Below are 22954 nucleotides of genomic sequence, written 5' to 3'. Positions count from 1 at the left end.
CTCTCCTTGAAGTTTATAACACAAAATGATTTGTCATAAAAAGAAAGTTTATCACACAGACGCCCATGTACAAGCATATCGACTTACTTTATGTATAAATTTTAACGACTGTGTACTGTAAGTGCAAAAGTGTACCAATATAAATATATTTATTTATTCAATATGCGATCTTTATATAATTAATATTTCTACCACTTTTTCCTACTCTTCTCCTACTTCGCGGTTTTTAATTAATTTATCTTTAATATCTTTTTTTCTACTACTATTCATCTCAAAATAACGTTTCATAAATAAAAGTCTATTTTACGTAAAGGAGCGCAAACATTTACGTCATAAAAATTATCATGCGCTTTGCAGCACTTAATCGACTCGCTCCTTCAATGTCTCTAATTTAATTGAACCTGTTCTTGGTCTCGTTCGTACACAAGCAATCTTCCTTCACGGAGCGCTATTACGAAACATCGAATATACGCGTGTATATACAGAATGTATTCATTGAAAGTAATTGAAAATGCAAAATATTCAAGTTTCGAGAATATAACATAATAATATATACCTAAATATTCGAGAAATTCCTCCTGTATACAGCTTCGGTTTGTTTTTCCGAGAATTTCTCAAATAATTAATAATAAAGTTTTATACAATAAATAAACAACTAAACACAAGTCACGATAAGAGTGGCTAAAGTATCTAATGGAATATATAATCTTTTTACCTAAACTTATCATATATTCTTTGCTTCATTAGCGAATATTAAGAATATAACATTTAAACATAAACCAAAAAAAATAGAAAAAAATATAAATACAAATTACGCTATAGAATTTTCAAGTGTTGGTCTTGCAATCTCAATTTACAACGCGCATAATTCTGATACTGATTCAACTTGTCGCTACCTGTACTTATCAATTTATCATCGAGTCTAGAACCTCTTCTCTTTCTTTCTTTCTCTCTCTCTCTCTCTCTCTCTCTCTGTCTCGCTGCTTGGCAACTATAATTAATGCCTTCTTTCGCCTTCGACCACTTTATTTGCTTATATAACCAGTAGAAAAGATGAGGTAATTTTCATGTACGTACGTATACACATTTGTTTATTTGCAACGCAAATAATCTTTGCTCGAGTGAGAGAGAGGGTCGGACGCTAACAGCTAGCGATCAAAGTTAAACGATCACGAAATGAAGTTTATATATTCCTAACGACGTACTTTTGTCGCTCTTGCTGAATCGCATAGAACACTTATCCAGCTTTTTCCAAGGCTTTTAGATGCCTGGGAACATCGACACATGGACTGCGCGATCCGTACACGGAAGTCCTCGAAAAGTATCTGGAATTAGACAGAGGGAACGAAGTGGCGGTCAATCGCTCTCTTTTTCCAATTCTCTATTGCGTTGCTGATTAGAGACGGAGCTTGGCCGTCAGTCGCTGTCTCTTTCTTTCGGCCGGTCGTATTTTTCTGAGCGCAGTCCATGCTACCCACGTCATCTGCAACGACCCATTCGCGCGCCCGTAGTGTCGGGACCTACGATGCGTAGCGAATGCGATACGAACGTGATACGCGATACCACGCACGGGACATGAAAAACGCAAACATTAAAATTCATTCCGTACATTCCCATGCGTTCTTTCCACGCGAGAAGAATATTCGAGATTCGACGCATCCCCGGAAACTGCAGCGTTTATTGCGTGCGAAGGAAATGAGTTTTAGATCGCAAATTGCACGTGGTAGAGAGAAGAGTTGAACGCAGAGTTTCCGATAATTTCTTACGTAAAATCACTTTTAAAACTCTCAACTGCTCTCAACTCGACGTGCGTCGTCTTAGTTTAATTAGGAAAAAATCAGGAGAATTGATACATATCGCGAATACGCGTGTCGCACGCAAGAGGGAGCGAAAAGGAGAATCCGTTAGTTCGCGATCCCCCCGCGAGAGGCCCCTACGGTCACAGCCCTTTTTCGACCTCTAATGCACCGACACCAACTCAACTTGACAGATTCAATTGAACCGCGCCGCGTCCAGCCGCATTTGCGTTTCGACGGTCGGCGAAAGAAAGAAGGGCTGATTTTGATCTATTTTTCGATCTTTACTTTTACATTCGCTTGCTACGTTGGTTTCCCCTTGGTGCCTGTCTTGGTGCGTTCGCGATTATTATTTGAGCAGTAGAATATTCGCGGTGAGTTCCGAGTCTCCAACACGCCCCATCGCAGGGTAGACGCACGGCTTCAACTTTCTCGAAAGATCCCAAAGTCCACTCTCCGTCGTGCCGAATACGTACGTATAGAAGATGACTTGCGATGTTTCGAGAAGATCTAAGCATCGATAATTTCGATAAGAGCGATGCCGGCGATAGGCGAATGAACACCAACTGAGCGAACATTTATTTACCAGAACCGGCGACTACCCTGCTACGACCGGCCGCTCGAGAATCTCTCGGATTTTTCGAGTCGCTCGCGCTCAAGGTCGTACTCCCTCAAGCCCGGCGAGTTTCAGCTTGCGCGCGATATTTTCAACTGTATCTCGGGGAGAATGGCGAGCCTGAAGGTGCGCGTGGACTCGCCGAGGGTGCGGTACACGGAGGAGTCGATCGAAGCGGAGTACGAGTACCAGACGACCAGCGTGGCCGATGAGGGCGACCATGAGAACGAGAAGGTCACTTACACGGTGAGAATCGATCCGTCTATCCAGTGGCTGAAGTGTGCCGCTGAATTCGAGCCGGCCGGCCGGCCAGAGTGTATTTGGGTTTCACGAAATTCGCGAAATTCTCGCCTCCAGAGTAGCGAGATGTTGACAACGATCGCGTCTTACATTTTATTTACCTAAAAGCTCGGAAAAAAATAATGAATCTTGTGCTTATAATGTCTGTAACTGTGAAAACGTTTAAACGTTTTATATGACTTATGTAAACGGAGAACACTCAATTCACGTATAATGTTACGTGTGAACAGCGAGAGATGAAGAGATCGTGTCGTACGCGTCAAACATTGTTTATCAGTTATCGAAATATTTTTGTTTCACGTTGCGCGCGCAAGATCGATCCACGCAAAAATCCATGTCAAGAATTCGTTTCACGTTTTCGATGCTACTTCGAAAACCTTCCCTTGTAGGTGTTACACGCTACCACAGGGCAGGGAGAATTAAAATGTTAATTTTTAGCATGCTATTCTTGCGCAGGTGACGCCCACTTTGACAAGATTGTTGATCAGGACCATGATAAAGGTCCCCAAGTTGGGCGTGCTGCTGGTCGGTTGGGGTGGAAACAATGGCAGCACCATGACAGCGGCTTTATTGGCAAACAAGCTTAAACTATCGTGGGAGACAAAGGAAGGTTTAAAGATTGCAAACTGGTAAGTCTTTCAGCGATTTACTTGGCCATTCTATCGGAATATCTCGTCGAATATCTCGCCTTGATATAATCGAAGGGGATAATTTTACGAATGTAATTTTAAGTTACGATAATATTCTATATCCTTGCGATAATATTCTACATCCTTGCGATAACATTCCATACCCTTACGATAACATTGTATATTCTTTCGCTCAGGTATGGCTCGATAACGCAAGCATCCACCGTGAGATTAGGCAGAAGGAGCAAAGGGGGAGACGTTTACGTTCCTTTCTCCGATATGCTGCCCATGGTGGACCCTGATAATATCGCGATCGACGGCTGGGACATCTCCGACGTGAATCTCGCGGAAGCGATGGCGCGCGCCAAAGTGCTCGATGTAAACCTGCAAGCACAGTTGCGGCCCCACATGGAGCAGATGCGACCACGGAAGAGCGTATATTACCCCGATTTCATCGCGTCGAATCAGGTAATGACCATTTTGATAACTTACGATTTTCATAGACTTTACTTTCCTGTGCAACTGGCGTGCAAAAATCGTGATCGTTAACGACACGTTAATAACAGTTCGTAATGAACTAGGTCTCAAAATAGTTGACGAATTTTAACGAGGAGCAAACTTTCAGTTTTTCTCGGTATAATTTTAATATAATTAGGCCAATTCTGTATAATTGAGCAAATTATTGATATTGATTTATTGACGTACTTTCGACCATGCTTCAATTAATAATAGCAATAGTTGGTCTACGACTCTTTGACACGGACTGAAATTTTCAATCTGTCTCGTGGGACGACTTTTCATATTATATACTTTATATAATATATCTTTGCTCTTTCTTTCTCTTTCTCCCATTCTTTCTCTTAATGCATTTCATATCTTTTACATGCACGCTGAAAGGCAGCGACTTGTCCGCTCAAGGCTCATTGTCGCGCGACGATAGGCAAAATCATTGCATATAAAAGAATTGAAATGACAATGTTATTGTACTACAGATTCTCTAGATCTGATAATTGATTTTGTATAATTTAAGAAATTATGTATTAATATTGTTACATCTTTGGGAGAAGATAAATGAAAAGTTAGATATAAGAACTATGATATTACCGACGGTAATAATACGTATTACATACAAAGTTTATAGATTACTATTAGATTTTATAACATTATTGCTATAATTAGATTTTATTAGTCTATAATTTAAGACGATAAATTATATTGTTAGTTTTCAAGACGGAAAATCATAATACGGTACCACGTAAGAAAACTGAAGGTGACAACGCGTTCCCAACCGTGAGAAAGAGGTATCAATATAATTTTCAATGCTTCTTCAATATTTTAGAAATATTACGATAAGAAACAAAAAAATTACAGATATGTGCTTTGCTTCGTGCCTTTTAACGCGCGATATACAAAGTTTTCAATTCAGTTGTGCCAAAGATTGAAATAATTTTTAATTATTTTCTACTAATCATATCTAAAAATATATGATATATCGGAATATATCTCACATTTGTTTTTTATTTCCATTTATACCAGTATACCGTGCTGTATGTGTCGTATATATGCAGATTTTATATTACTTTTACATAGTAATATTAAGAATAACATTAGCAACATTAACAAACAAGATTTTCTTTGCATAATAGCATTCTTTATACGATTCTCTCTTTCCCCGTCTCTGTCTCTTTCTCTCCCTCTCCCTCATCACATATCAAAAAGCGAATGTTTTTTTTCCATATATTAATACGTAGGCTTACCTCTAATTACAACAATACAATTAACGTATATACAGTTAATGCAAACTTGTATGTATAGCATTAACACTACTAATCTCGCCTCTTATGCAATTAAATAATCCATTGTTTCATTGCGCAACAGTTTTCTATTTTCTAAATGTAAATAAAAAAATTCTATAAGTTGCAAAATTTGCTTGCAAAGGGGAAACGGGCAAACAACGTTATCACGGGCACTAAAGCCGAGCAGCTCAAATGCATTCGTAACGATATAGTGCAGTTCAAGACTGCAAAGGGTCTGGATCAGGTAATCGTCCTATGGACCGCCAACACCGAGCGATTCTCGAAAGTAGCAACGGGCCTCAACGACACAGCCGACAATCTGCTGAAAGCAATCGAGGAGGATCACCCCGAGATCAGCCCCAGCACAATGTTTGCTGTAGCAGCGGCCCTAGAAGGAGTAAGATTACAGTCTGAAATAATTTTAAACGGATTTATTCAACTGTTTTGAGTTTAAAATCAAATTTAACTTTAAATAAATTCAACTTTTTTACTTAATTTTATAAAAAAAGCTTTACTTAAATTTAACTGTTTTACTTTCAGTGTACTTATATCAACGGATCGGCACAAAACACTTTCGTGCCAGGTGCCCTTGAACTAGCCGAGAGGCAAAAGACGTTCGTCGGCGGCGATGACTTCAAGTCTGGCCAGACGAAACTCAAGTCGGTTCTCGTGGACTTTCTTGTGTCGGCCGGGATTAAGCCGGTTTCGATTGTCAGTTACAATCATCTAGGGAACAACGATGGTTACAACTTGTCTGCGCCGCAACAGTTCCGCTCGAAAGAAGTACGTAAACTTCTCTATCGCGTCTGATCAATAACAGTGCTAATAATGACTGATGAATGTAACCTTGCTCTCTGTCATGAAAATGCGTAGATCTCGAAGAGTAACGTCGTAGACGACATGGTAGAGTCCAACAGGATTCTCTACAAACCCGGAGAAAAGCCGGACCACTGTGTCGTTATCAAATACGTTCCCTACATCGGTACGCCTCCATTCTTTGGTCGATCGATCGAAAGATATCTTTTGAGAATAATCTGTTTGAAATATACAAAAAAGCAACCTAGTGATTTAATTACTCTTTCAGGCGACAGCAAGAGAGCTATGGACGAGTATACTTCCGAGATCATGCTAGGCGGTCACAACACTATCGCGATCCACAATACGTGCGAGGATTCTCTCCTAGCAACGCCCATCGTTCTCGACCTCGTCATCTTGGCTGAACTTTGTTCTCGTATCACCTTCAAGAGAGCGGACTCCGACGGCAACCAAGAGTTTTCCGGCTTCCACAGCGTGCTCTCTATTCTGTCGTATCTTTGCAAGGCTCCTCTAGTGCCAGCAGGGACCCCTGTGGTGAACGCCCTCTTCCGGCAACGAGCCGCCATCGAGAACATCCTGCGAGCTTGCCTGTCTCTGCCACCGGAGAATAACATGTTGCTTGAGCACAAGATTACCTTCAAGATTTAAAGAGATTCGTGTGATGCAAGTGGGTGTGAGCGATAACCAGCAAAGAATCAGGGTGATGCTAAAGATGGAAGGACAACGTTCTCCCTCAGTTTGGTTTATGTCCCTTTTAGTGTTAAGAACACTCGATATTTACATAATACATAAAATGATACTTGTACTGTGTCGCTCATAAAGTTGATTTGAAGATTACAAAGTATTAATGTGAGACTAGTGAAAGAGGGAATAATGAAATTTTGGGAGCTGGAATTCTATGATCATGTTCCAGGCAAACTTATTTTTTATACAGAAATGTTAATTGTTAACTAAGATGAAGTGATATTTATTTTATAAATATTGAATTTATTGTAGTTTACAATTATTAATTTCAACTTTCAAGTATTATTAATATCTCAGATATCGTCAATATCTGTGTAACGATACCTCATTATTAGTACCAAAGTAATTACTACAGCTATAATAAAATCGTTAATGATAACATTAATTTTTTTATTATTGCGTTGCTCCTATGCGTTGTTCCCTATGCGTGAATATGAATTCCGAAAAAATATGTCGTCTCGAAATATAATTTAAATTTATTTTAGACTTTCTCTCTGTTTTTCCTTTTTTTAAATTCAAAATTTACATAATTTTTTATCGTAGAAAATATATTGGATATAAATGTCAAATCTCGTAATTAAACGCGTAATTGAAAAAGATGGTTTACCAAATTAATACTTGATAGGTATCTGTGAAGAAATATTTTATGAAATTTTGACAAAAATAGTCACAGAAATTCCGTAACATATAAAAATGTTAATTCAAGGAAAATTAATCAAGATTTTGAAATAGCTTTCGAGATTCCACTCTTCCCTCATTGTATATGTACCACGCGATTTGTTAGAGAGTAGATTTACATGTTTCACTCTTTTGCGAAATAGCGCATAAATCGCAAAATATCATTATCGATCAAATGAGAAGCTGATCTGTAAAATTCATTTGAAATAGAAAATTATTTTCGGTAATTAACAATTACGTGCCATTAATTTCTTCCAATATACATTTATTTCATCAATGATAACAATTTCTGACTACTTTTGTTCTTGAGTACTTTTTGCATTTGATTTTGTTCATGACTACTTTTGGCATTTAAACTGATTGGGAAGATAAACGGGAAAATTGCAATTTTGTGGATCAGCTTCGCGGATTATCGTTTCTGGGCAAGGTACTAAAAATAATTTTTCATGTATGATATCACAAATTGATAGAGCAGAAAAGGGACAGGTAGAGTAGCGATCAATCACCCTTTTGTACACTTTATTTCTCTCTCATCTCTATACCTGTAGTGTTCGAATCCTCTTTCGAGCGCTGCAATTTGTCAATGTCATATGTATATCGTCTTACCTCACATCTCGGCAAACTTTTCAATTTAACAAATCCAAAGAAAAGACTATTTTTATACAAACACATTCCTCGAAAGCGACATTCTTACGACTATATTTTAGATAGTCATTTATTATTATTACTATTGTAATATTGCTTTATGGTAATATTATTATAAATATTTAAACAGAGTCATTACTTTTTCATACGTAGACAAGTAATTAAACAATTGACAGTATTATTATGCAGTCCCTTAGCTGCAATTGCTATTCACGATCTCATATGGAATCGATATTTCGCGAAACATATCTAGTCTCATCATCTCTTCACTATCGTTAATCCTCCAACACCGGCGCACGGCTTTGATGATATCGATGAACCAACATATCCCAATTGAATTTATATATAAAAGATTATGCGTATACGTAAATATCTTTAAATTTTATATACTATACATTTTATCAAAAAATTACTCTTTATATGTAAAACAGAGCTTTTTTAAAAGAGAGAGAGAGAGAGAGAAAGAAAGAGAGTGAGATGGTATTTTTATAAAAGGACTTTGAGAATTTATGAAAGATTCCGAAATATGTAACAAAAGGCCTATGCAATATAAACGAACTATATTTTGTAAAATTGACAATAGAAAGTCAGAGCAGAGTCGAACGCTGCAGTATAACACGATGCTCAATTAATGATTAACAACATGTAATATTGTAATACTTAAGACTTGTTGATTATCTAGTTTTTATTTTTACCAACGTTTTAATTCTCGATCAACGGCTCAACATTCTCAACGATTATCGATCTCGATGAAATTTTCAGGTAAGCTGTGGCCAATCTGACGCTGCGTCGGTGTTTAAGGGTGCACGAATCTCAAGGTACAGCAACACGATATTTGCGTTTATACCGACAACAACGCGAAAAATTCTTTGTGATCGCGAACGCGAATGTTCAGACTTGAATTTTGTAACACTTACATTTACGCAGAAAGTGTATTCTATTTTATTCTGAATATATATATATATATATATACGATGTTGAAAATATTCTATATTTTTTCCTTCTCCATTTTCCTTGTATATATTTTATTTTATATTAATTTATTATATTAATAAATCAAATATAACACATATCGCTATTGCCCATCGTGCAAGGGCCTTTACGTGTGCGACACCCTGTATATACGTCAAGTACGCCCGTCTGTCACGTGACGCGCGCCTTGCATCGCTCCGTCACAGATTCACGAGTCGCAATGTTCACGCGGTTCAGTACGTCGTTGTCGATCGGCGAGGAGTGACGAGGAGTGTCGTGTTCGATCGCGCCTAGCGCGATTGCCACGTATATATCTTCGAATCGTAGATTCGTAGCCACAGTCATGTCATCGAGCAAAGAACGAGACGCTGCACCGCCACCGAGTAAAAAGTTTATGACGGTACGTGATCGCGGCGTTGCCTCTTCCAGTGCACAGCGCGAAATTAGAGTAATTTGAGGCGACAGATTATTTTACTTGCTTTCATGTAAACATAGTCACGTCTAATCTTCATCAATTCCGTAGATGTGTTCGATTTAGCTGTACCGTTATTTTCATCTCTCTCCCTCTCTCTCTCTCTCTCCCACACGCATTCCACACACACACGCGCGCGCGCGCGCGCGCGCGCACACACACACACACACACACACACACATTCTCTCTCTCTGAAGCGTGATACATCTATTTCCTTTTAAATGCCAAAAGTACAAGAAGGTTTAAATGAAAACAAACAGATGATGTGTCAATTTTTTGAATATTCTCTTAATGATAGTTTTACTTTCGGTAGTCGACGTTTGTATACTGTGCTATAATAGTTACGCTAATCTCGAACAATAAATCGTATCTTATCTCATCGTTATCGTTGACTTACAAATAGGATTTTATCTATTAATTACTTTTAGTGTACATATTTATTTAGTGTGATACTTGGATGTATTGTAAAAAATAAATAGAAAATAGTAATGATTTATTAAAAAATGGGAATTTAAAATGATTGCGATAATATTACATCATTGTGTGATTGATCATTTATCATTGTGGAAAACCGAGAGGAAAAATAAAAGGAACTTTTAAAAAGATACTTTGACATGGTTTAAGACTTACGTTGTATTTTTTTTTAACATACTCTTGAGAAGGAGAGGGGGCAGTATGAAATAGGCCTCGTATTATTTTAACGAAATTCCTTGAAACGAGACATTATCTTTGATCCTGTCCATACTTTTCTCTTACGATTTCCGTGGGTTTTCGGCAAATGTTGAAAATTCTTTCAGAGCTGCGCGAACGTATCGGAGCAGGCTCACCATGTATCCAGAGCGAAGCGGGGGCAAGCTATCGGCAGTATTCGAGGATTTCGAGGTTGCACGGTATGGTTGACCGGACTCTCGGGTGCTGGCAAGACCTCTATATCCTTCCAGGTAGAGGCCATTCTGGTAAATCATGGTATTGCGGCTTACGGCCTGGACGGCGACAACGTCCGGAGCGGTCTAAACCGCAACTTGACCTTCAGCAAACAAGACAGAAAGGAAAACATCAGAAGAGTAGCCGAAGTAGCGAAACTCTTCGCCGACAGCGGACAGATTTGTCTCTGTAGTTTCGTGTCGCCTTTCGAGGAAGACAGGCAGATGGCGAGGCAGATTCACAAAGAGGCCGACTTACCCTTCTTCGAGGTATTCGTAGACACGCCTCTGCAAGTCTGCGAAGCTCGCGATACGAAAGGTCTCTACAAGAAAGCCCGGCAGGGCGCTATCAAAGGCTTCACCGGCATTGACCAGATGTACGAGAGGCCCATGAATTCCGATTTGGTCGTCAAGACGGAGAATTGCACCCCTGAAGAGTCCGCCGCGACTGTAATTGAGCTCTTAGAAAAGTATCGTATCATTCCGCAGCTTGAAAAGTCTTCGGACCTCCCGATCAGGGAGCTCTTCGTACCGGATTCTAGGCTGGCATCGGCCAAAGCGGAAGCGGAGACTCTGCCGAGCGTGGAGGTCACGGAACTTGACGTGCAGTGGCTGCAGATTCTGGCCGAGGGATGGGCGGCGCCGTTAACGGGTTTCATGAGAGAGTACCAATACCTTCAGGTATGCACATTAATGCGTGTGCGTACGCAAACATACTCATATACCCATACACACACACACACATATCCCGACGACCCAGATTTTGTGGAACGAAAGCTTTGCTTTAAGTCCTCGTTTAAATCTCGTTTCCCTCTCTTTCTCTCAAAGTAAGTTCTTTCCCAACATTTCTTTATTTCAGCGATATTTCCGCCATGAAAAGCACTTTTGGAGAAACTTTACGGTAGAAATGCCAATTAGGAGGTCGTTCAAGAGTGTTTGAGCTCAGCGACTGATTGTACCACCTAGAAAAAAAAAGTAGTGCGCATTAATCATTTCTTCCTTTTGCAAACATCACGTCCTTTATTGTATGTAAAATCGCAAATCATACTGACATGACATCCTAATGGCGTTTAACCATAAGGCCCAACATCTGCGATGTCTGCTCGAGGGCAGCAAGGAAATCAATCAGTCGGTCCCGATTGTCCTTGCGGTGAGCACAGCTGACAAGAATCGCCTGGAGGGCTCTTGCGCCATCAGCTTGAAGTACCAGGACGAGATTCTCGCCATTTTACGAAAACCAGAGTTTTATTTCCACCGAAAAGAGGAACGTTGCAGTTGGCAGTTTGGCACCAACAACTTGGAACACCCTTACGTCAGGTTGATTCATAATTCCGGAGACTGGTTGTGCGGCGGCGATCTCGAGGTGTTGAAGAGAATCAAGTGGCACGACGGGCTCGACAGGTACAGGCTCACGCCAAACGAGATCCGCGCCAAGTGCCGGAAAATGAAGGCCGATGCCGTGTTCGCCTTCCAGTTGAGAAATCCCATTCACAATGGGCATGCGTTGCTCATGCAGGTTAATACAATAAATAATTTAGAAAAGAAGGAACAAGGAGGAAGAGATCGATACGATAAATCTTACCTTGCCATTTGTCACGAAGGACACCAGGAAACGATTGCTGGAGGAGCGGGGTTTCAGGAACCCCGTGCTACTGTTGCATCCGCTAGGAGGCTGGATCAAGGACGACGATGTGCCTCTGTATACTAGGATTCTTCAGCACAAGGCCGTTCTGGACGAAGGTGTGCTGGATGCCGATTCCACGTTGCTGGCCATCTTCCCCAGCCCGATGATGTACGCCGGACCAATCGAGGTGATAATTTTCTACCAACGAGAATTACATTTATCGTCAAGTATTCCATGTGTTTTTGCATCATCTTCTTGACCGCTCTCAGCTATAAGTCATGGTTTAGATTTTATTTGAATAATTGTTTACTCAACTGTGCTACACCACCGAGTTTTCAATCAACGATTTGCAATCTCTCCGATTGTCGTAGGTGCAATGGCACGCGAAAGCCAGGATGAACGCTGGTGCCAACTTTTACATCGTAGGCAGAGATCCCGCGGGTATTCCGCATCCCAACAAGAACGCCACGCCCGATGGCAATTTGTACGATCCCACTCATGGTGCTCGAGTGCTCTCCATGGCCAGAGGTCTTGACAATCTCGAAATAATCCCCTTCAGGGTGGCTGCCTACGACACGCGAAACAGCAAAATGGCATTTTTCGAACCCGAACGGAAACAGGACTTTGAATTTATCTCGGGAACGAAAATGCGGGGTGAGAACTTTCCGCCGCGTAAATTTTAATAACTGAAAGTAAACTATTAAAGATTGAACAAAGATGCAAATATATAAGATACAAAAACAGATATAAATTAGACTAGACTAGAATAATTGCTAAAGTTATCAAAAAGCACAGAGAAATGTATTTTTAATCGAAACAAAATGTATTCTGATTTGAAAATCAACTACAGATTTTGCTATAGATATTTTACAGACAACGAACTCACATTCGAACCTTGATTCAAGAGAACTTTGTACTTTCAGGATTAGCGAAGGCGGGTCAAAGTCCCCCGAATGGCTTTATGGCACCCAAGGCGTGGCAAGTGCTCGTGCAATACTACCAAAGCCTAGAATGAATTTCCTCTTTCTCTCTCTCCTCCTTTTTGTAAAAAAGATTTCCGTTATTTGAGACGGAATAAGATTAAAACGAAACGAGGAGAAAAAAAAGAGAGAAAATAAAAAAGAGAAAAAAAGGGAAAATGCGGTATTATGTTCCAAGAGAAATGGATATAAGAGAAGATTCTCAAACGAATCAAGACAAGAGATTGCTGGCGGCACGTGCTCAGCTCTTGCCTCAATTTTACAAGTTACATTATTTTATCAGAAATAATAATTATATATCAATTAATATAAAAGTTATATTGATGATTACATATTATATATTTCTTTTATGTATGTGTATCTATTTCTACAACATAGTTTTCCACGCGACTTTTACGCTGATTTTGTTATTAATGAAAAATCTCTAAAAATATAATAGATTCACTTTTAGCGATCGATTTATTTCCATTACCAATTTTCTATTCTCGTACGTTAAGAGCGTAAATGTAGGAAAAGATTGAAGACTAATCTTTGTGATGACTTTATGTAGGAATCATCAACTTTCATGTTGAGGAAGAATGGTAGAGTCAATAAATGACTTGTAACGTTGGATCTTAAAAAACGCGTTTTATGTCGTACATTATGTCATGTGACATATATATCGTATCTAATAACTTAACATATTTAAAGTATATTCTTCTTATCGTCTTGATTATTTCGATAAAATACAAGCATCAATAAGGCATAAGAATAGTGTACTAAGAGACATGTGTAGATTGGTTTTTTTTCCTAATTGCATTACATTACACCGTTTGCATTTGAGATGAAACAAGAATACATATTCGGAAAGAAAACAAGAATATGGGAAAATTACAAGAGTGCGCAGAAAATGCAATCAAAACGTACATAGCCTTTATATTAAGCCATTATATAATAATGGCCGTGTTTTCTTACTTATAATTTATATACTTAAAATGAAACGGCTAATAGGGAATTCGGTTGCACGCTACGGCGTAAAGCATATTGTACTCCAATTTATGATAACGATCTATTTTATTAGATACTTTATTACTACGTCATCTAAATGGAAAAAGTAAAATCGATGAAATATCTAACATTTATTCCGCTAAACAATGGAATAATTTCTGCCAGGCACGCTGCATGCATCTCCGTGCGTTCTGTAAGTGGTTGCATCTCACCGAGAATGCCACTTCGATTCTTTTGAAGTGTAGAAGCTGTAACGTGTCATCTAGACGATGTGTGTGCTCGCGGTACTACTTTACTTAAAATTCGAGACGCATCGGATACTCCGTTTGACGATATTTGTACATACACTTGCACATCTCTGTAGAAATATCATAGGATAATCAGTATGCGTACTAACGTATCAGTGTCAACCGAATTCGCGCTATAAATATACTCGAGATTCGGAGGAGAGGGAAATAAGATATAGAAAATGCAGTTAAAACGTACACACCTATTATTATTAGTTTATTACATCTGTTCTTTAGTTGTGCTTCCTGCACTCAAAGTAATCGACAGACATTTAAATTCTGTATTTACATCGCTTTGATTGAATATTACTCAACAATCAAACATTATTCAAACATTCTTTACATTCGCAATTTAAAGAAAAGAAGACGGGAGTGCGGAATTTGTTGCTAAAAGGAATAATTTCCAGTGGATGCGATCTCCTTTCTTAAATTGCATTTATATGGAGATAATATGCGCTTGGGCGCTAAAGGAACAAGAAAAGGAAGAAAAATGAAAAAGATAATAATGCCGATAATAATCTTTCAATCCAAAAAAGAGAAAAATTTAAACAAGTGCAGAAAGCATGTAAAAAGAACAGACTGATAGTTGTTATGAAGAAATGCGCAACGCATGATACTCACAAAGATCGATATAAGGATAATGAATAATTAATTATTAATGATATTTAATACATAGCAACACACACACACAACACGCGCGCAAACACACACACACACACACATACACACACATCTTGCTCATACTTTCTCATTGATTTATACAAAATAGTTTACATGCTGTTGCACTACTCTGTAAAATAAGCACTCTCGAAAGTTCTCGCTTCTCTTTGCATTTTATGTAATCTTTCACTTCTTCAAGTCTTGTCTCCACAAAGGTCTTTAGCTTGTCTTTCTTCTGTCGCACTTGTTAATCTTCCATTTTCTAATTTCATATTATGATTGTTTCTCCTGCAAGTCGCTTGCAACCATTTCCTCGATTACAATTTTCCTCGACAATAAATTTTTTAGAGCTTCCATCGGTTGCTCTTTACATTTCATAATCTTCAATATTTTCCTCTTCGGGTTTTAAAATCATCATTTTCTAAAATCATCAAAGTATCTTTCTTATGATTCCGAAAATGTTCTTTATGACCAATTTTGACATTGGTTTTTTTTTAATAAGAGAGAAAAAAATATGGACGGGAAAGACTGCTGCAAAGTATTGCATTGGATTCCGATGATTCTCGATTGAAAGGTATAAAAGTCTTGAGAGGTATCAATGCTTCTTCTTCGGTGCTATAAACGTACTTTAAACATTACATTCCACACACCTTAGAAATCCCGACTGTCAGAAATGAGAAACATTCGTGTTCGCAAGTGCATACGAGTACATTAAATGTATGCAGAATTCTTTCTCCATCTCTCTCTCTCTCTCTCTCTCTCTCTCTCTCGAGAGAGAGAGAGAGAGAGAGAGAAAGTAAAATCTAATTATTATACATGATAGATGCAGTGTCGAGATTGACTTCGGCATTCGCATCCGATAGATCGGGCAAGGACAGCACCACGGGTATCACTTGAATCTTTCCCGAATCATCCTGTCGTTGCAGATGTACCACGGCAGTGCCGGATTGCAGAATATCATTCGTCATCATCTCATCCGTCATCATCTCCGCACTGGGTTCTATGTTGTCGGCCGTTACTTCTTCCGTGTACACATTGGGATCTTCCATGTTCATGATCACCTCTGTGGCTTCCGACGCTTCTCTCGAAGTCTCTTCATAGTTCTCCTAAGGAAGAGTAACAAAGTTGAAATAACTGCAGAAGGTGCAGTTGAAACCAAAAGCTAAAATTTTAGTGATCTTTCTTATCTCGATACACTTTATATGTACATCGTTGTATTACTGAGGCGCAAAATGCAAAGAGACTTTACGAGAAGCTACAAGAACAATCTTATGCAATGTCTTTTTCAGCTGGTCAAAATGAAATTATAAAATTCCTTACTTGCTCGTACACTTGTCCATATTCCTGTTGCTCCTCAAACTTGACGATCTGCTCTCGTTCGAATTTTACAATTTGCTCATCCTGTTGCTCTTCGTATTGTTCCTCGGCAGCTTGGATATCCTGCTGGCTCATGGAATCTTTCGCCGAGATCTGCTCTTGCTCGGACCCCGAGGAATTGTCACGGCGCGCTGGTTTCGGCTTGATGTTCCTTCCAGGCACGATACGTTTGAACCCGGAACCGCCAAGGCTCTCGTGACGCCGCTCGTGTTTATTCTTATCGCCGAGATACTTGAACCGCTGCCGGCATACGCTGCACGAGTACGGGCGTTCGTTGGTGTGCGTACGCTCGTGGCAGACGAGGGCACTTACTTGCTTGCACCGCCAGGTACAATGCCTTTCGAATAATAAGTAAATGTAATGTAACCGAAGGAAGAAAGAAAGAGAGAAAGTAAACGTAACTAGTAATATTTCAATTTTAGCTATCAACTTCAAAAATTAAAGCTTCAATAATCGTGAGCGAACGCAATCGCGATTACTACCGCATTCACTTTGCGAGAACAGAAAAATATCGAGTTGTAATCAAGTTATCTTCGAAGCTGCTTTAAAATTAATTTTTACCTGCATTGTAAAGGTCTCTCATCGCTGTGTCGATTCTGGTGATGTTTGATCAGCTGTATCTTCGTTTTGAGGTTGAAGCCACAGATCTCACAGGTGTAAGGCCTCTCGTCGGAATGGGAAATCATGTGGGTCTTTAGTCTCAATTGATTGACGAATCGTTTCGGACAATGGGGGCATGCCAAGGTGCCCTCGAGACGGTTGTGCGTGATCATCATATGATGACGTAGACGCACTTCCGATGTGAAAGTCGCCTCGCAGTCGTCGCATTTCATTGGGTCCTTCTCCATATGCGTGTTCTTGATATGTGTGCGCAGGATCATTTCCGTTTTGAACGTCTTGTTGCAATGGTAACAGGAGACCCGTTTCTTCTCGGGTAAACCAGACTCGTCGCGGTTTATACCTGCGAGAGAATTTATTTAAATTTAAATTTAATCAAAAAATTAAAAGATTATTTTTTAAATTTTATTTTTAATTACCTGGCATCGATTCGTTGTGAATGTGCGACATGTGCCACTCGAGCGACCACGCCGAGACCATTGATCTATTGCAAATGTTGCACGTGTACTGCCTCCCGTCCTTGTGCATTCGGTTTCTGTGCATTACCAAGGTCGAATGATTCGGAAATTTTTCTCCGCAGACTTGGCACGAGCACTCTTTCAATCCTCTGCTGCTCGTTTTTTCGTGCACTCGCATGTGCAGCCGCAAACCATCCCTCCGATTAAATCCAACGCCGCAGGTGTCGCAACGATACTGCCTTTGATCCTCGTGAATCCTCACGTGTTGCTTCAAAGTCGAGCTGTTCTTGAACCTTTTGTCGCAGTGCGGGCACTGAATGCTGTAAGATTTGTGGGTGTGCATGTGCTTGGACAAGCTGTAAAACGGCACCAATTTTCTGCAAACCGGACACTCCCTCTTATTGCCAACTGATTGGTGCTTCCTGATCTTGTGATGCCTCAGACTTGCTGGGTTCTTGAAATCGGCGCCGCAATCTTCACAAAGATACGCTCTCAGAGCTGTGTGAACCGATTTTAGGTGGAAACTCAGTTTCTGCTTAAATGCAAATCGTTTCGGGCATTTCGGACACTGATAAATCTTCTCTAAAATCGTATGCTGCGTTTTCAGATGCTGATCGAGTGTCCCCTGGTGTTTGAACCTCTCCCCACACACCTCACAAAGTTGCCCGTACATGGTGTCGACGTGCTTTTGCTCGTGTTGACGCTTCTTCCCTCGAGAATCTAAAATTATGTCGCAATATTTGCAAATCAGCTTCCTTACGCAAATCACGTTGTGACTCCGTTTTGCTTTATTGGTCGGGAACTCTTCGCCGCAGTCGTCGCAACAGTGAAGGATACGGTAGTCGTGGGACTTGAGGTGTTCCTCGAGCACGTCGCGACTCGAAAAAGTGTCCGGGCAGTAGTCACATTCCAAGTACCGCTCTTCGGGTAGGAGATCGGCAGGCGGTTGAGTATCAATGAGGTCTGGAAGAGGTTTAGCCGATGACTTTACGGTGGTACTGAATCGATCCTCGTACAGGGAGATCACGTCCTCGTCCTTGAGACGGGAAAGGATAATCTTGCGTTGTTTCAGGTAATCTTGGAACTCCTGAAAACGAGAAATTCCCTTCAAAAGAATGGATTAGAGATAGAGCCTTGATGAAATTCTCGATGGAATTCTCACACAAATATTATAGATTCAAGTTTCAAGCAGCTTAAACATAATAGCGATTAGATCGACATTACGGTGTGGACTAAAACTGAAACTTTTGCGGAAGGTTTAAAATACCTGTAGATTCTTTTCCTTTTCTCCGAGAATTCTCTCCAACTTTTCCAAGTTTCCTTCGATAGAGGATTCGTCCAATTCCTTCGGCGGATTCTCCTTTTTCCGTTTCGTTTCCTCCCACTTTTGCTTCAATTTTGAAAATTTCGAAAAATATTCATCCGCGTTATCGTAAGCCTTTTCCGGACTCTCCTCAATCTGAACGATCTCGATGTCTTTTCGCTGCTCTCCTTTAATAACCTTCTTCTCTTCACTGCTCTCTCTTACAATTACAATTTCTTCTTCCGTCTTTCTGAGACTTGATGTTTCTTCTTCGTGTGTTTCTTTTCGCGATGGTTCATTCGCGGCAAAAGTCGTTGTTGTCTGGTTTCCCAAAATCTTTTCCCGTTTCTTTTTGTACTCTTCGATCTGTTCCTCGATTATTTGCTCGCGCACGTCAGTACGACGAGATGGAAATTCCCTCGTCACCAACGTGTCGTAACGTTTTAAAAAACGATCAACAGGCTTGACATCGGTAGAGTTCACTATGCGTTTCGATTCTATGGGTTTATCCATTTTTTTCACCTAGAAATTAACAAGAGACACTTAAGATAAATATCATTATTTTACAGTAAAGATTTCGTTTACGTTTCAAGCACAAGAATCAACAAGGTAGTCATATCAGCGGAAAATAATATGACAAAATATTAATGAACAAGTTTTAATAAATTTTATTCAATTTTATTCTCAATCTTATTAATTTTTGACATGTTTCATTTAATATTCAGAATTATCGTTTTCCAAAACTTTTTACAAAATCTATTGCACATTGTTTGCTTACCTTTACTAGTAAAAGTTCGTTTGGCTTAGACCCCTTCACGGTTACGTACATAATACCATCTTCCTCTGGAGCACTGTTCACGCTCAGCGGATTAGTCAAGTCAAACTTTTGTATCTTGCACTCCTTTAAAGTGCCCTCTATTTCATTTTGCGTTTCAATGTTTTCTCCATTTTTTGTCATTGTAATCGCCGTGGTCATCGTCGTTGGCGCTATCACGGTCCCCGTTTCCGTCACTGTCGTCGTTGCCGTCGCGGTCGTTGTCGTCGTCATCATCGTCAGTGTTGGCATCTGTAATCTTCTTTTCAAAATATCCGGTTTTGTTTCTTCCCTTTGGTTCTCTCTCTCACCTGGTGGAATGGGGGATCTGGTATCTTGAAAAGTCTCAGACTTTACGGTGATTCCTTCATTCCCATCCACCCTCACGTACAACTTCGTCCCTGTGTCATACTTGTAAACAACCGGAGATTTTAAAGATGCTTCCGCCTCGTCTTCCTCGATATCCTGGAAAGCTGGGTCATCGGGATCAAATTCCTCGATAGATTCTTCATCTTCCTCTTTTATCACCTCCTCGAAGATGTTTCCGCTCATCACACGTGCTTCCGTCTCTTCACACGAGTCGATTTTCAGCTGATTTTTCAATGAGAAAATGCCCGAGACAGTGGAAATGGAATCTTCTTCCTGATTTCTTGGAATTGTACGATTTCCTTGCTTCACCGAGGAAGCAAGCGAAGATAAGGTGCTTTGTCGAGTTGTGTAAGGTGAATTACATTCCTTTTTCATTTTTGAAGGGAGTGAGTCTTCTTGGTTCTCACATAACGGTCTTTTCTCTCCTTCTGCATCAAACAAATAAAACTGTTAAAATTTTAATGTCTCTTTAAAAACATTTTTGTAATTTCTTCTTTTGAGTGAAAAACGTATGAAATGATATGCCAAGTATCCAATATGGATCGCACTCTTTCAAAGTTACAGATTATTTGGCCAATTTTAATATAATTTTTTTCCTTATATCAAGAAGGAAAAATCTGTATCAATTATTCAAAAATGCGATAAAGCGCCAATTCATCTTTTTTTTACCTATTGCAAATCAGATTTATATTTATTTCAATGGTTTTACGCAAAATGATTCCGAATGCATGTAATTGTGTTTTTATCAGAACACTGTGAACAGGTACGCGTAATACAATGGACAATCATCTGTTACACAACACGGCGAAAAAGATGTTACGTAAAAGATTGTAAAAAGAAAGAACCGCGAGTAAGATTCGTACTCTGTAAGCAAGACGACAGTTGTCTCTGCTGCTTTGTTGTCGACGGATCGTTGATTGGTTCTGTTGGTTTCTTCCCAGTGTTGTCGGTCGTCAGGTTCACGTGAATGGATTTGAGCTTCACTTCGGCCTTTTTAATCTGCATGAAAAATTTGTAGCTCATTTTAAGATCGCAGATGCAATCCATGCACATTTGTGTGGAGAGACTGTCGTAAGGGTCAATCATTTCCAAGTGCCTTATCTGTTGGCTCAATCGCATTTGAATGCCCTTCTCGCTGAAGATGTCCACCTGCGATATGGATCGTGAGAAGAGCCATGGTAATGTAAACAATAATAAACAACAATAATGCGCAGTAACACCTAATAAAAATTTACGTTAAAATCACAGAAACACGCGCATCACAAATCATTACTTAAATCACTCATTATGGGAATTGGATAAAATTCTAGCAATAACAATTAACAATAATAGAGCACTGATGATCAAGCCAAATTAAATTAACGTTAAAAAATAAAACTAATGTTAAATAATATAATTTCTGGTTTTACGTTAATTTGAACGCGAACTTTTTAACTGTATATCAAAAGAAACGTACCAAGGGTAGTTTCAAACCAGCACAAGTGCGACAATACTTCATCAGTTCCTGTCGTGTCCTTTCGCTGATAGACAACTTCCCCTGCAAGTTGCTACTACTGTTATTGCTCAAGGAAGAGATCCTCGTTAGCTCGTTCAAACTTTTGGCATCCTGCAGACGAACACGTGGCGCAATCTTCTTTAGTTCATCAATATCTCTGATTTGGCCAACGACTGGTGTCATTTTGGTTCCTCTGTTGACAGTGCCACCGTTGCCATTATTGATGTGCTGAGAAGGTTCCGACTCGCTATAGTTGTGGTCGCGTTTATTGATTTCAGGGTTCGGCATTTTTTCTTCTTCCCTGGTAACTTCTCTCGTACTCGTCCTACAACATGAGCCAAGTCAATTTAACGCTCCATCCCTGTCTCTTGCTTAAAATTTCCTTATCTACGTAACAGTTTTCTCTGTACGTACAACAAATAAGCTAAAAAGATATGAGACATTAATTATACAAAGAAATACCTCAATTGGTGAGGAATCCAATGCTGATTGCAATGTCACGACTATGCATTCTACGATCTCCACCACAATCACCTCTTCATTTATTTACACTATAAATTTAAACCTCACACCGACAAATTTCCAAGAGAATTTCTATTGTCATAGAAGGCACTTTATCCACAGAATTAACACTGCTATTAGCAGTCTATAAGCTTTTACGCTAATCATGAATGTATAAAAACAGCTAATTGCAATTTTAAACAGTGCTTGCGCTGCATTGGAGAACTGCAGTTAGCAGTTGCCAGCTCCAAGCCAGCCGAGACGTTCTTCAATCCATCAGCTGAAATCTGAAAGGAATGTTATGCATCAGTCGAATTGTTCTCCGTTAGAATTGAGGTTAGACGTCATCGGGCAACATTATCGGTGGGAAATACTACGATTAGGCATGAATTTCTAAATTGATTCAGCGACCCGTGGTTTGGTGGTGCTCCACCGAAACGAGAAACCAAGTGGTAAGGTTAAGTTTGTGGGAATCGTATTTCCAGAGCGAAACGCATATTAACCTCGAAGACATTGACGACAGAGACTTGCCAGCAAAATCCGTCGCACCTTCAACGTGATGAGGACGATAACACGTCTTCGACGAAGGGAAACTCCGGGTTCGCGATATTGCAATACTTCGTTACCGCGAGAGCCAGATGGCGCGTGCTAATGGCGGACTTTCCTCCGGAATAATAGAACTGGATCGAGTCTGGTTTATGGTCTAGAACTCGCCAGGGCAGGTCTCGACTCTCGTGACCTCAGTGGCGGGTGCGTCGTCGTTTTAGCGCCGCGGTAACGATTTTATTATTTTTCCATTGGTTTTACGAAAATCCGCTGCGCGTCTCCACTATCTTTGCCAGCGGAACGCCCAATCAGATCAGTGGAACCAACCAATCAGCAAAAAAACAACAGAGAACTTACCCCACGATAAATAAGACTGTCCTTTCAATTCCGTGAATGCCTTGAAAAACTTTAGAATATATATTTTCGTTGATTTCAAACAAACGACAGAGGAAATATTTATGGCGTATACGTTTATGAAAATACAATCGCGACAAAAGAAAGCTTGTAGGGCACGTCAAAATGGCGCTTCCGTCGCAGTGGAATATCAA

The 22954-nt window shown here is 39.8% G+C and overlaps 3 protein-coding genes across 8 annotated transcripts; 2 read left to right on the top strand and 1 right to left on the bottom strand.

Moving 5' to 3' along the window:
* The first annotated feature begins 1955 nt into the window (after positions 1 to 1955).
* LOC105283162 (inositol-3-phosphate synthase 1-B) lies at positions 1956 to 8992 on the top strand. Of its 3 annotated transcripts, none has more exons than XM_020032920.2 (8): positions 1956 to 2170; positions 2488 to 2658; positions 3169 to 3341; positions 3539 to 3809; positions 5280 to 5534; positions 5678 to 5920; positions 6011 to 6119; positions 6222 to 8992. In XM_020032920.2, exons 2-8 carry the CDS (start codon positions 2524 to 2526, stop codon positions 6599 to 6601), a joined length of 1566 nt encoding a protein of 521 aa, XP_019888479.1. In that variant the 5' UTR covers positions 1956 to 2170; positions 2488 to 2523; the 3' UTR covers positions 6602 to 8992. The 3 variants fall into 3 exon arrangements, with proteins under 3 accessions (XP_019888479.1, XP_011343979.1, XP_011343978.1); XM_011345677.3 differs by having other exon boundaries at positions 1957 to 2170; positions 2386 to 2658; XM_011345676.3 differs by having other exon boundaries at positions 1957 to 2268; positions 2386 to 2658.
* Positions 8993 to 9188: 196 nt separating this feature from the next.
* LOC105283161 (bifunctional 3'-phosphoadenosine 5'-phosphosulfate synthase) lies at positions 9189 to 13441 on the top strand. Its single transcript, XM_011345675.3, has 6 exons — positions 9189 to 9392; positions 10262 to 11068; positions 11469 to 11903; positions 11989 to 12198; positions 12383 to 12665; positions 12935 to 13441. The coding sequence occupies exons 1-6, from the start codon at positions 9336 to 9338 to the stop codon at positions 13024 to 13026; spliced, it is 1884 nt and encodes a 627-aa protein (XP_011343977.1). The 5' UTR covers positions 9189 to 9335; the 3' UTR covers positions 13027 to 13441.
* A 157-nt stretch (positions 13442 to 13598) lies between these two features.
* On the bottom strand, positions 13599 to 22888 carry LOC105283158. Of its 4 annotated transcripts, none has more exons than XM_011345670.3 (10): positions 22764 to 22888; positions 21822 to 22147; positions 21321 to 21684; positions 20728 to 21013; positions 19460 to 20292; positions 18646 to 19203; positions 17340 to 18465; positions 16864 to 17263; positions 16246 to 16639; positions 13599 to 16031 (listed from the first exon to the last, which is right to left on the bottom strand). In XM_011345670.3, the coding sequence occupies exons 3-10, from the start codon at positions 21645 to 21647 to the stop codon at positions 15729 to 15731; spliced, it is 4227 nt and encodes a 1408-aa protein (XP_011343972.2). In that variant the 5' UTR covers positions 21648 to 21684; positions 21822 to 22147; positions 22764 to 22888; the 3' UTR covers positions 13599 to 15728. The 4 variants fall into 4 exon arrangements, with proteins under 4 accessions (XP_011343972.2, XP_011343974.2, XP_011343971.2 ...); XM_011345672.3 differs by lacking the exon at positions 22764 to 22888 and adding an exon at positions 22364 to 22624 and having other exon boundaries at positions 20728 to 20863; XM_011345669.3 differs by lacking the exon at positions 22764 to 22888 and adding an exon at positions 22410 to 22623.
* Positions 22889 to 22954: the final 66 nt, after the last annotated feature.

The sequence above is a fragment of the Ooceraea biroi genome, chromosome 3 (genome assembly GCF_003672135.1).
Source record: "Ooceraea biroi isolate clonal line C1 chromosome 3, Obir_v5.4, whole genome shotgun sequence".
In the NCBI taxonomy this organism is placed as follows: Eukaryota; Metazoa; Arthropoda; class Insecta; order Hymenoptera; family Formicidae; genus Ooceraea; species Ooceraea biroi.
This window is presented reverse-complemented; position numbering and strand designations above follow the sequence as displayed.